The sequence below is a fragment of the Phocoena phocoena genome, chromosome 1, assembly GCF_963924675.1.
Source record: "Phocoena phocoena chromosome 1, mPhoPho1.1, whole genome shotgun sequence".
NCBI lineage: Eukaryota > Metazoa > Chordata > Mammalia > Artiodactyla > Phocoenidae > Phocoena > Phocoena phocoena.
Genome location: NC_089219.1, coordinates 140,623,671 through 140,638,107, shown reverse-complemented (window position 1 = coordinate 140,638,107; position 14,437 = coordinate 140,623,671). Strand labels below are relative to the sequence as shown.

Genomic DNA, 14,437 nt, shown 5'->3' with positions numbered 1-14,437 from the left:
TATGTTCAATCTCTTATGATAAACCATAATGGAAAATATAAAAAAAAGAATATATATGTATAACTGAATCACTTTGCTGTACAGCAGTAATTAACACAACACTATAAATCAACTATACTTCAGTATAAAAAAATTGAGGCTCGGAGAGAGGAGCTCAATGTAACACAGCTACTAACTCGCTTTTCACTTTGACTCATTAAGGCTAATGTTTGATTTAGTTGGTTTTAAGTCAGGTTGCACTGAGGGCCTCTTACGTGCTGGTAAGCATTCCTAAAACATCTGTGAAAATGTAGGTTATGTTTGTCTTGAGCTTGCAGTGAGTAGGACGGCTGTTCTGTATGCAGCAGGGCAGGATGGCCCCAGTTAAAGAGTTACAATAGACAACTTGCTTTTGGCTACTCCTTGATTCCTCAGTTTAGTTTAAGGACCTTCCCTGGGTGGTTGGCTTGGGTGTTTCATCATCAATTTAATTACTAGGGATTACCAAAAACTTTCTATGTGCCAAATGCAGTGCTGAGCACTTTTATTTTACTGTGTTGTTTCATGTAATTAAGACAGCACTATGAGGGCTCCCCTGGTGGCGCAGTGGTTGAGAGTCCGCCTGCCAATGCAGGGGTCACGGGTTCGTGCCACAGTCCGGGAAGATCCCACATGCCACGGAACGGCTGGGCCTGTGAGCCATGGCCGCTGAGCCTGCGCATACGGACGGAGCCTGTGCTCTGCAACGAGAGAGGCCACAACAGTGAGAGGCCCGCGTACCGCAAAAAAAAAAAAAAAGGCACCGCTATGAGATTGCTACTCTTTTTTTCTAATTGAAGTATAGTTGATTTACAATATTATGTTAGTTTTAGGTGTACAGCAAAGTGATTCAATATTTTTGCAGATTATATTCCATTATAGGTTATTATAAGATAATGGGTATAGTTCCCTCTTCTGCACAGTATATCCTTATTGCTTATCTATTGTATATATAGTAGTTTGTATCTGTTATTACCATACCCCTAATTTGTCCTTCCCCCTTCCCTCTCCCCTTTGGTAACCACAAGTTTGTTTTCTATATCTGTGAGTCTTTCTGTTTTGCATATACATTCATTTGTATTACTTTTTAGATTCTACATATAAGTGATATCATACAGTATTTGTCAGCCTGACATTTCACTAAGAATAATACTCTCCATTTCTAGCCATGTTGCTGCTAATGGCAGTATTTCTTTCTTTTTTATGATTGAATAATATAACATCTTAATCCATGAGATTGCTACTCTTGTTGGCTTCATTTTGTATGAGGGAAAGTAACTGGTGTGAAGTCCCACTACTAGTAAGTAGCAGAGATGGGACTCTTTAGAGTCAGCCCATGTCTGTCTGACTCCAGAGTCCGTCCTCCTGACTACAGTGGTATTTTGCCCCAACACCAGGCTTTTCTCAAATTGTCAAGATCCCTACACTGGGCATTCCTTTATTTGGGTTTAGATTAGCTTGATCTAAAATCTAGATACATTTTGGGAATTGCTTTAGGTTCTTTTCCTCTTAGAACTTGTGATGTTGTTAGCTGTTTTATTTACATTTTGAACCAGTCTTTAGGTTAATTCCCTTAGGAAGCTGTAATCTCTTTTTTATAAACGCTCCCTGGTGGATGCTGTGCTGATAGTATATGCAGATATTCAAATCACAGAAACATTTTTCTCATACATTGGGAGGGGGTGGTGGCATTGTAGCATCTCAGTAGAAGCAGGGCATCCTTGAGGGGGCTTGGTGATGTGGCAGGATGTCAGGTTTCAAGGCTTTGTAGAGCTCATCCTAAAATGACATCTACCTCCTTTTATTTAAATCCAATTGCTTGCAAGAGTGCAAAAATTAATCAGAAATTAACTGGCTGCTCTCCTGCTAGACTAAATAGTGGTTACTTGGATCTTAAGGGCAAATTTTGTTAATCATTTATATGTTTCAGTGAGGTGAGACACTTCTCATTGTGGGGATTCTCAAAGATGTCCCATGCCTATACAAGAAAATTATAAACAAGTATATAGAATTTTATTCCTTATGCACTGTATAAAAGCTAAAAAAAAAAACCAATTAGACACATAAAGCCTGAGTATATTAAAGTATTATGCAAATACTGATTAATAGTAATACCATAAACTCACAAAGCAAGCAAAAGTATACCTGATTCAAATTATAGGAACTTTTATTTGCATTTCTACAGAACCTATTATTAGTGGGTATCAAAGTACCTTACAAGTAATAATTATTAAAGCTCATAAATGCAACCAGAAAATGTCATTTTATTGAGGGAATAAGCAAGAATTCCCCTTTACCTCATATGTATTATGAGATCTAAATGCCTAAACTAAAGAAGGATCTTCCTTATAGAGAGAGTGTGGGTGTTTGGGGCAATGATTCCATAGGCATAGAAGTTGGCAGCTATGGATTCAAGTTTCTCATATTGAGTGTCTTGATCTATGTGGTTAGAACCCTTCACTTATTTTTGAAATTTTACATGTGTAATAGCTCTAAACAGCTATAAATAAATATAAGTATAAAATATAACATACAGGGCTTTCCTGGTGGCACAGTGGTTGAGAGTCCGCCTGCCGAACGCAGGTTTGTGCCCCAGTCTGGGAAGATCCCACGTGCCACGGAGCGGCTGGGCTCGTGAGCCATGGCTGCAGAGCCTGCATGTCCGGAGCTTGTGCTCGGCAATGGGAGAGGCCACAACAGTGAGAGGCCCACGTACCGCGAAAAAAAAAAAAACCGTACAGAGCTATAAGTAACTATGTCCTTATATTTTAATATTTCTCTGTTGACTATAATATCAAATTTGAAAACAGAAATTATGCCAAGTTCACATGAGAGTATTTTAAAATATTTTGGAATGTTATATCAGGTTTATTTTTTCTCAAACTAATATCTTATTCCAAGGACTAACAGCTTGTAAGCACAGTCAGTGTGACCTGTATTTATTTGTATAGTCTGTGGCAAGTCCTTGAAATATTGTGCGAATTTCTCATCTGCTTCAGAATGCCCCTTTGCCCTTTCTCCCCTATTTCTCCTTCTCCTTTCCTGCCTTTGCAATTTCCTTACTTTCTAAAGTTAAGCATAGGTTGGAAAAGCTCAAGAGTATTCCAGTGCCTGACTCTCCCTCTCCCTCCATCTCAAGTCCTCAAGCTCCTCCCACATGATTATTCCTCAGATTTATTTTCTTCTGGTGCTAAGAGGTCATATTGTAGTTGCTGGTCACAGTTGTGAGGCAGCTGTACTTGCATGGTTATATTTCACTGTCACGTAGATTCCAAGAAAAGTGTGGACTAGTGAGTGAGCATCTTCCTTTACAGTTAGGATGCTGGAGCCTAGAGAGAATGAGTGACAACTGAGGTCAGACAGCTGGTTCACTTCTCTGTCTTCTAGAATTGGGACCAGAATTTAGGTCTTGAGACTCTTAATCCAAAGTTTTTACCTCTACCCCATGGTAGTTATATCATTCTCTGAATCATAAAAAATTTTAGGGACTTCCCTGGTGGTGCAGTGGTTAAGAATCCGCCTGCCATTGCAGGGGACACAGGTTTGAGCCCTGGTCCAGGAAGATCCCACATGCTGTGGAGCAACTAAGCCTGTGCGCCACAACTACTTAGCCTGTGCTCTAGAGCTCACAAGCCACAACTACTGAGCCCTCGTGCCACAACTACTGAGGCTTGCGCACCTAGACCCCATGCTCCGCAACAATGGAAGCCACTGCAATGAGAAGCCCACGCACCGCAACGAAGAGTAGCTCCAGCTTGCCACAACTAGAGAAAGCCCGCATGCAGCAACAAGACCCAACCCAGTCAAAAAATATATAAATAAATAAAATAAAACAAAAAAATTTTTAAACCAGAAACGTAGGAGCAGAACTAGAAGAAACAGTTTGTTGATTTTATCCAGGGCTGTGGATCAGCAGGACTAGAAGTGGAGCCTTAGGATCTGAAGACAAACGGAGTGATGTGTGTGCAGAGTTGAAATGGTGAACCCTGGGATTTTTGTTGTATTGCTGTGTAGGAGAAGTTGAATGACTGGAGGTAGAAGATAATGAAGAGCAAGTTGAAGTGGAGAACAGGGTGAGGTAGAATGGTGGTTGTAGAAGAACTAGGAGGATGGTTGAGTTTATGGTCATGGCAATGGGTTGTTAATGTAAAATGAAGAAAGTTGGTTACTGAATAGATGGTCCTTAAGGACCTCCAAGTCTCTCAGGACGATGCCAGAGGGGGAGGAAGTCATGGCAGCAGGTATCAAAGTCCTCAGGGCATGTGGGCTAATAACTAATCCCTAGGAAGCAGAGGTGTTGGGGAGCCTAGAGGGGTATATATAGAATTATGGAGACAGATGCTACATTTGTAGATTCTAATTTTCATATTTTTCCAGGGAAAACTGAGGCTGCTATCAAAAACTTCAGTCCCTACTACAGTCGCCAGTACTCTGTGGCTTTCTGCAATTATGTACGCAGTGAAGTAGAACAGCAAAGAGATTTAACATCACAATTTTTGAAGACCAAGGTAACCCATGGAATTTGGTTTCCATATTTCTCCCACTGAATAATGGTTTATAATTCATAATATTTCTGAAATAAACAATAATTTGAATGACAGTTTAAAAAATCTGTTCTCCAGTCATTTCATGCTCAAAAAACTATTTGCCCGGAAGTTAGAACATATGATTTCTTGTTGATGGTGTAATCCACATAAAAAGAAAACTAACATGATTTCAGTTTTACTATGTTTTTCCCACATTGATGCTTTGACGTCAGAAATCTGACTTGCTGCGGTGAAGTACAGTTAAACAAAAAAGTCATAATTTCAGTGCCTCATACTATGGGTGTTTTTATTTTGGTCATTGATCAAATGTGATTTTATCTTCTAAACCTTATTCTAACTTATTCTCTGTCCTTTGCTCCATTATAATAATTATCCACAACCTAAAAAAATATTTATTGACACTATGTGCCAGGCCCTAGTCTAAGAACTTGAGAACAAGACAAATTCTCTGCTTTCCTGTTAATATTCAAATAGAAGACAGACAATAAACAAATAAACAAATGAACATCAGGTAATAAGAAATGCTACAAAGTAAAATAAAGCAGGAGTCTTATTTCAGAGAAGGTGGTCAGTGAAGCCTTCTGTGGAGATGACATCTGAGCAGAAACTAGAGTGGAATAAGAGAATAGGCTGTGTGAATATCTGTGGGAAGAGTGTTCCAGGCACATGGAACAGAAGTGCAAAGACCTTGCAGCAGTCAGAAGCATAGCAGGAAGGCTAGTGTGCTGAAAGCCATATAAGCAAGGGAGGAGAGCTGAAAAAGGAATGCAGAGTGACAAATAGGGACCAGATCATGTAGGCCCATAGACCACAATAAAGGTTTTTAAGTGTGATGGGAAGTTATCGGAGGGTATTGAATACAGAGTGACTTATAATTTTAAGTGATCTTTCTGGCCTTTCTATAGAGAATAGACTATGGGGAGGGACATGAGAAGAAACTGGAAACTGGCAAGGAAGACACTGTAGCAGTCCAAGAGAAGGATGATGGCCAATTGGACTAGGGTGGTAATGGAAACAGTTGTGAGAAGAGTCCAAGTCAGAGCTGACAGAACTTGTTGATGGGTTGGGTATGAGATAATAGAAGAAGAGAGAAATCAGTGATGACTTGGCTTTTAGCTTGAGCAAATAAGCAGATGGACTTGTGTTTTACTCAGAAGAGTCAGAGGTGGATGGGAATCATTTCACTTTTGGCCACATTATGTTTAAGATACTTATTTCATATACACCCATGGAAATACTGACTAGGTAGTTGAATGCTCTGATTTGGAGCTCAGTGGAGAGGTTGAGGCTAGGGAATAGAAGTTTGGGAGTTCTTAGCTCATAACTGGTATTAAAGTCGTGGGACATAATCAAGGGAAAGTATAAACAGAGAAAAGGAGAGCTTCCGTGACCAAGTCCTGGCCCCTCCAACATTTGGAGATCAGAAAAAGGAGAAAGATTCAGCAAGATGGACTGACAGAAAAATAGCCTGTGGAGTAGGAAAAAAAAAATCAGGAAAGTGCAATGTGCCAGAGTCAAGTAAAGAAGGGGTTTCAAGAAAGAGGGAGTGATAAGTAGGTCAGGTATTGCTGAAAGTTGACCAATAGATGCAGCAGCGTGGCTTTGTAGGGATAACTAATTGTCAGCCCCATAAAACAGTGACTGACAAAATTTTGGGAGTTTGATAAAAATGCAACCTCTGGTCTGTACCCCCAGAGATTCTGATATAGTATCAGTATAGTACAGTATATAGTATATAAGTCTAGGGTGAGGCTGCATTTTTTTGGACAAATATTGTACGACTCCTGTTACATGAATTTCCCAGAGTAGTCAAATTCATATAGACAAAAAGTAGCATAGTAGTAACAAGGGAGAGTGGAGGTGAGGGAAATAGAGAGTTATTATTTAATTGGCACAGAATTTCAGTTTGTGGTGATAAAAAGGTCTGGAGATAGATAGTGGTGATGGTCGCACAACAGTGTGAATATAATTAATGTCACTGAACTGTACACTTAAAAATGGTTAAAACGGTAAACTTTGTGCCATGTGTATTTATTTTACCACAATAAAAAATAGCATAAGGAAAAAAAGAATATAATACTTAGGGATAAACTTAACCATGTAGATGAAAGAATTGTACACTGAAAACAAAATGTTGCTGCAAGAAATTAAACAACACATAAATAAATGGAAAAGCATCCCGTGTTCATGTGTATTTTACCACAATAAAAAATACTCAGTATAATGAAGGACTTAAATCAATAAGATTAAACCGATCAGGATACAGTAATATATGGTATGGTAAAAAGACAACACCAAAATCTCACTGGCTTAAAAACTGTAGTTTGTTTTTCCCTCATATTACATGCCCTACGTGTCCACTGCGTAGATTGCAGAGGGCTGCTCTGCTCCACAGGGTCCTCGCTCAGGGACACAGTTTGACCAAGTCTCCACTGTCTGGATGGTTGGTGAGGCGGCATTTTTAACAAGCGTATCAGTTGATCTAAGTGGCCCAGGTTTGGGCTTCCCTGGTGGTGCAGTGGTTAAGAATCCGCCTGCCAACGCAGGGGACATGGGTTCGAGCCCTGGTCCGGGAAGATCCCACATGCCGCGGAGCAACTAAGCCCTTGCGCCACAACTACTGAGCCTGTGCTCTAGAGCCCGTCAGCCACAACTACAGAAGCCCGCATGCCACAACTACTGACGCCTGTGCACCTAGAGCCTGTGCCCCGCAGTGAGAAGCCTGCACACTGCAACGAAGAGTAGTCCCCGCTTGCCCCCACTGCTCGCCGCAACTAGAGAAAGCCTGTGCGCAGCAATGAAGACCCAATGTAGCCATAAATAAATAAATAAATAAATAAAAATAAAAGAAAAAAAGTGACCCAGGTTTAAGAAATGCTGTACCTAAGAACTATAAAGTTCAGCTTATATATGGTTGCAGTCTCATTTTAAGAGGAGAGTGAGGTCCTCTTTTACGTGTTAATGAGTCCATATAGGAGAGTGCCTCGTTATCTGCCTCAACATTAAGCCTTGGAATTTATAAGGCTATTTATTTCAACCCTTAGCAGATTCTTAAAAAGATTAGCATATCACTCTTCTCTGTATGGTTCATGTAAATTTTGCTTGAAAGGGGAGGCATGAGTTTCTAAAGGAACTATGGTTTTTTTTTTGATGGAAGTATAGTTGGTTCACAATATTGTGTTAAAGGCACTGTAGTGTTTGAATAACATCAATGTAAAGTCAGTGACATGTGAAAGACAGGAGGCCCATTTCTATATTTTGAGATAATACATGAGGTAGGATGGGAATTACCCCTTACACGGTTAGCCCAACAGAAGACCTAACTAGGTATCTAACAGAGACTTCCCTATAGCACAAGTAATAGAAGAGAGAAATCAGTGATGACTTGGCTTTTAGCCGGGGTTATGAACGAGAAATCTCTAGACCTTTAAGTGGAAGAGGTAGAATGAAGGTTTGCTGGCTTGCCTGCTTGTTCTTTAATTAGAGAGTAAACAGAGTCTCCTTGAAGAGCACAAAGGTGGGTTAAGTGTTTTTAGCCTTGGTTCCCAGACCTTTGGATCTGGGGAAACCACTGAACACTGACTCTTGAGGCAGCCCCTGAAGGTTGACAAAGAGGGGAACAGCCTGTTAACTCCCCTGTTTTAATTAACCCTGAGGTATATTCAGGGTGTTGGGATAGATATCCACAACTTACAGTTAACTGCCTCACTCCCTCTCTCCCACAGAGTTTACCAAGGATTTATTAAGTGCCACAGGTATGCAAGGCATAACCTTGCTACTATAATCCCTTCTAGCATATGCTTCTGTTCTTGTAGGATAATGAAGGGAATGCAAATCACAAAAATATCAATAAGACAAATATTTGCGTTTGGTCAGGAGAAGTAGGAAAGGGAAATGTGGAGGGAGGTGCGGGGAAGCAACAATTTCCCCAGGATCTCAGCACAAGATAGTTTCTGAAAATATTCCTTGAAATACTGTGAAAGACTTAGTGGTAGCATGATATGCTATCTTTTGTTGTGACAGTTAATTGCATTCATCTTCTTTAAGCCACCATTGGAGCCTGGAACTGTTTTGTATGAAGCAGAGCTATCACAGTTTGCTGAGGACATAAAGAAATGGAAGGAGAGATATGTTGTGGTTAAAAATGACTTTGCTGTGGAAAGCTATGAGAACAAAGAGGTAAGACATTTCCTTGTTACCACTGATTCTTGCAATTTTCTTAAATGTTGGCTGGGTTGACTGACAAGCCCTCTCCTTTGAGACTGACTTATTCAGTGAGCACTAACAGATTCAGGTATTCATTTCAGTCAACAGATATTTATTATGGGTTATAGTAGGTTCTAGGCATATCACTGTAGATTAGACAGGTGCTTGCAGTCTAGTGGGCAACGTAGACTTTGAACAAGTAATTGCAAGTGAGTGTAAAGATAGAAGGTTATACTGAGTGGCCAGTGCGGGAGCCTTTCCTATGATCACTGGGCCTCGAGGCCTGTCTTAGTCACCTCCCTGATATCTCTCTCTCTCTGCTCTGTGTCTCCATGTCTTCCCACTCTTAAGCCTCCTCTGTGGCAGAGGAATTATTTATTAAGATTGTGACTGGATTTGCATGGGTTCCTAAAAATTCAGAACTTTCCACTTTATTTCACTTCTACGTATGAATTTTTTTCACTAGCTTTTTCCTGGTTATCTCATTTTTTCCCTTGTCTGTAAAATGTGGAGAGATGAGATAGCATATGTACAGTGCCTGAGAGGACCTTAGTTTTTATTGGTTCCCATTTCTTTCCCCATCAAGGGAGGTAATGTGGTGTAAATGAAAGAACATTGGGCAGAGAATTTGGAAAACTAAAGTTGAGGTCAGGCCTCCATTAAACTAGAGTGTGAGGCTGAATGATCCCCCTGACTCCTTCCAGATCTCATACTGTACACATATGCAGTCTACATAGATTCTCAAGCTCCCTTTGAAATGAATAGTTACTATTTATGGGTTAAAGTTAGTAACATATTTAAAACTCTGCACTCTTCACTCTAAGTTCAAAACTAGTCAGGACATCCTCTGCAGATACTCTGAGTAATTACCCCTGATGCTAAACCTTTAGGAAGAGGCTTCAGGCTGACAGACAATATGTCTCCTTCCAATTTTTGATGGAAAATAGAAATAAAATATAATACAAACTTATTATACCACCTACCAGGCAGTACTCGAGTGCTTTCTTGGGTAGTCTTATTCTTTTCAACATTTGTTAAGCCAGTGTCTTCTCTGCTTTATCTATTTTAGGATTTTAGTCAACATTTGATTTGCTCTCTGAAGCAAATGATCAGTACAGTACAAATAATGATAATAATAACAAATCACTTTAGATTTCATACGGCCCGTTATACTGTCCTCTCAGGGAAGCTTGAGAAGAGGCAGTATAGCCTAATGGTTAATATTATGCACTTTGAATCACACCTTTACCAGTTACCAGATATGTGTCCTTGCATAAGTTATAAATCTCCTTGGGCCTCAGTTTTCTCATCTGTAAAATGGTGAGCATGATTCCTTCATCACAATGTTGTTGTGAGGATTAAAGACATGAATGCATTGAACCCCTTAGCATATGGCCAAGTGCTGGCAGAGTCCAATGTAGAGCAGTTGTCAGCATGACAACTAACTAATGTGGAGGAAACACTCATAAAACTCACTCTTGTATTTATTAAGGTTTTTACCACATTCGGCACTAACGGAAGTTTCATTTTAAATCAAATTTTGGTGTTTTTTCTCCCCTTTTCATTTTTTTACGCTTGCTCCCTCAACTTGAAATTTATGGACTATATTGTTTTCTTTACTTTGCTCATCATTTTCAGGTGAACTTGTTCCGATTGTTAAGATATAGTCACTGAGTTTGGTAATAACCAATTTTTTTTTAAACTTGGAAGAAAAATGCCCATGCAGTGTGCCATAATTCCTTAAAGTTTTAACGATATCCTGCTTTTTAATTACAGAAGGTTTTTCAAAAAAATTATACCTAAGAGTTATACATTAAGTATCTATCTATAAACTGCCTATTCTTTTATTGAGAATCCAGTTTGCGCTGGAAATTGAGGAGGAAAATAACGAGCATTCTCATGCTCACTTCCTACTTCCTATACACTCGCGCTGGGGCTGGACAAACCCAGGTACGAATCCTGGATTTGTCACCTACTCACCACTGGGTCATTGGCAAGTTATTTAATCTCTCTGAGCTTCATTTTTCTCGTTTATAAAATGGAGATAATGTCTAATTCACAATGCTGGGGTTCTTTTTGTTTTTTTGTTTTTGCGGTACGCGGGCCTCTCACTGTTGTGGCCTCTTCCGCTGCGGAGCACAGGCTCCGGACGCGCAGGCTCAGCGGCCATGGCTCACGGGCCCAGCCGCTCCGCGTCATGTGGGATCTTCCCGGGCCGGGGCACGAACCCGTGTCCCCTGCATCGGCAGGTGGACTCTCAACCACTGCGCCACCAGGGAAGCCCCACAATGCTGTTTTGAGGATTAAATAATATAATGTTTATTAAAGCCTAGATTAGGCCTGTTTTCAGAGATAACACAATGCACATTTGAGGGCAGTCTGAATCAACCTGTTCCTAGACTTTCTCAAAATCACACAATTTTGGATTCTTCTCTCTTCTGCTCTGGGTCCTGATGTGCTTGGGCACTTGATTAGCAGTTCTTACAAGAATGAACACAACCTTCTTAGGTATACAAGAGTTTGTTTCGTATGGGTTTCTTCAGTCACTATCTTATTGATGCAGAATGAGTCTTGCTACTTGCAGAATGTGCATTTACTCTGATTTTATGGCCCTGATCAACGTTATTTTAGTTATTCGCGAGTACACTACAGAGTTTGGGGCCCACAGTTTCGTGGTTTCAGTTCTCAACTTGCTTTTAGCTTGTTAGTCTCAAAATTTTCCCTTGACTTATGCCCTCCCATCAGATGCACATACTTACATTTAATCTTATCTGCATGTCCATGTGAGTATATCTGTTTAACCAACTGCTTCACTGCTTTAGCGATGCTCTGCACCCCTTTCACATTTCTCAAACAGCAGAGCTTTTTGTGTGCTGGCCGGAATTTGTTCTGATGTCATGTCATGGTATTACACTTCCATCCCAGATCATTTTACTGCAAAACCGTCTCACGCCTGAGGGCAAAGTGGTGGTATATTTTATCATGGTTACATTTTTATGTTTCTGGTAAAAATCCTTGGCAACCATAATTGAAGTTACATGCCCCACGGTCTCATCTGTCATTAGTCTCCAAGCATTTTGTGTGGTAAATGTCTGCGTGCATCATGATCCTTTTGGTTTTTAGAACGATTCAGGCGCTAGCATCTGAAATGACAAGTGTGGTGCAGAATTTCTGAAGTTACTGAGATTATGTTTCACCCCCTTTGAGAAACATATCTACAGTGAATCTCCCCGAGATTAGGGACTCTGACTTACCATCTTGTGACCGTCATACAAAAGGATTAAAGTACTACCCACAAGTAGCAAGGACGCAAAACATTTTTTTCACCCTTGGGGCCAGGAGGGGCTGTGACCCACATCAGGTCAAGTAAAGCTCTACCCTGACTGAAGTGATTGGTCTAGTCTAGAGCTGGTCACATGATCACAGCCAAAAAAAAAAAAAAAAGCTACATGAATCAAAACAGCGTGATATTGGCACAAAAACAGATACATGGATCAATGGAATAGAATAGAGAGCCCAGAAATAAACCCACACACCTATAGTCAATTAATCTTCGACAAAGGAGGCAAGAATATACAATGGAGAAAAGTTATTCTCTTCAGCAAGTGGTGTTGGGGAAATTGGACAGCTGCATTTAAATCAATGAAGTTAGAACACACCCTCACACCATACATAAAAATAAACTCAAAATGGCTTAAAGACTTAATTATAAGACTTAACACCATAAAACTCCTAGAAGAGAAAATAGGCAAAACATTCTCTGACATAGATCATACCAATGTTTTCTCAGGTCAGTCTCCCAAGGCAATAGAAACAAAAGCAAAAATAAACAAGTGGGACTGAATCAAATTTACAAGCTTTTGCACAGCAAAGGAAACCATAAGCAAAACGAAAAAACAACCTGTAGAGTGGGAGAAAATATTTGCAAATGATGCAACTGACAAGGGATTAATTTCCAAAATATACAAGCAGCTCATATAGCTCAATATCAAAAAAAAAGAAAAAAAACCCAATCAAAATATGGGCAAAATATCTAAATAGACATTTCTCCAAAGAAGACATGCAGGGGCCAAAAGGCACATGAAAAGATGCTCAGCATTGCTGATTATTAGAGAAATGCAAATCAAATCTACAATGAGGTATCACCTCACACCAGTCAGAATGGCCATCATCAAAAAGTCTATAAATTATAAATGCTGGAGAGGGTGTGGAGAAAAGGGAGCCCTCTTGCGCTGTTGGTGGGAATGTAAATTGGTGCAGCCACTATGGAGGACAGTATGGGGGTTCCTTACAAAACTAAAAATAAAGTTACCATATGATCCATCAATCCCACTCCTGGGCACATATCCAGAGAATCTCTAATTTGAAAAGATACATGCATCCCAGTGTTCATAGCAGCACTATTTAAATAGCCAGGACATGAAAGCACCCTAAATGTCCATGACAGATGAATGGATAAAGAAGATGTGGTGTATATATACAATGGAATATTACTCAGCCATAAAAAAGAATGAGGTAATGCCATTTGCAGCAACATGGATGGACCTAGAGATTATCATACTCAGTGAAGTAAGTTAAAGAAAAATAAATATACAGTATCACTTATATGAGGAATCTAAAAAAAATGATACAAGTGAACATATTTACAAAACAGAAATAGACTCACAGACATAGAAAACAAACTTATGGTTACCAAAGGGGGAAAGGGGAAGGGACGGATAAATTAGGAGTTTGAGATTAACAGATACACACTACTATACATAAAATAGATAATCAACGAGGACCTACTGTATAGCACAGGGAACTGTATTCAGTATCTTATAATAACCTATGATGGAAAAGAATCTGAAAAAGAATATATATATATATATGTATATATATGTAACTGAATCACTTTGCTATACATCTGAAACTAGCACAACATTGTAAATCAACTATACTTCAATAAAAAAAAAATTTTTCTTAAGATTAAAAAAAAGAAAAAGGGGCTGGGATTGGTGGCTCCTGACTTGAAATCTCCACAGCACAGGTCCGGTTTCAGGCACATTTGGATCCACAGCTCCAGTGATATCAGAACTCAGTTTGTTCTTTCTTCCATTTCAGATCTTTGCCTTCATTCAGCCTGACTTCCCTAACAGGCCACAATCTCCACTGTCAGGCTCCTTCACAGTCCTCCACAGTAACAAGATGGTGGTGGTGTCCTGTCCTCATCTCCTCGCAGAGCTGAGGCTTTCCTGTCAGCCGCTCTTGCAAGGCCTGTAGCTCACTCTGTTTGGATTGAATCAGGTCATGTGACTGACCCTGACCCAATCACTGCAGCCAGGATATAGCCAGTGGAATCTGTAAGAGCTTTTCTCGCTGGCCCTGGGACAAACCCTAACTCTCACTCTGATTGGACATGCTGAGGTCATGTGACCTTCCCTGACACAATCACTGCAGCTATAACATAGCCAGTGGAAAGTGTAATAGCCTTTCTTCCTTTTGGTCCTGGAGCGAGTCCTGATGCTGTCTCTGACAGAGGCTTCCAGTGCAAAACATATTTTTTGAATAAATGGCTCTTACTCGTTGACATAGTGTGGGAATTTCTATCTCTGAGTATATTTGTCTATTTCTAATATTCCTGATATTTTCCAAAAATCCAAATGAGGAAAAAATCCACTCACTTA

The 14,437-nt window shown here is 39.9% G+C and overlaps 1 protein-coding gene across 1 annotated transcript in view; it reads left to right on the top strand.

Moving 5' to 3' along the window:
• NIBAN1 (niban apoptosis regulator 1) overlaps positions 1-14,437 on the top strand; it is a 168,262-nt gene that overhangs the window by 64,498 nt on the left and 89,327 nt on the right. The window contains exons 2-3 of the mRNA XM_065879478.1: positions 4,396-4,526; positions 8,613-8,744. Of these exons, the coding sequence (XP_065735550.1) occupies positions 4,396-4,526; positions 8,613-8,744 (263 nt within the window). The remainder of the gene's footprint in view (positions 1-4,395; positions 4,527-8,612; positions 8,745-14,437) is intronic.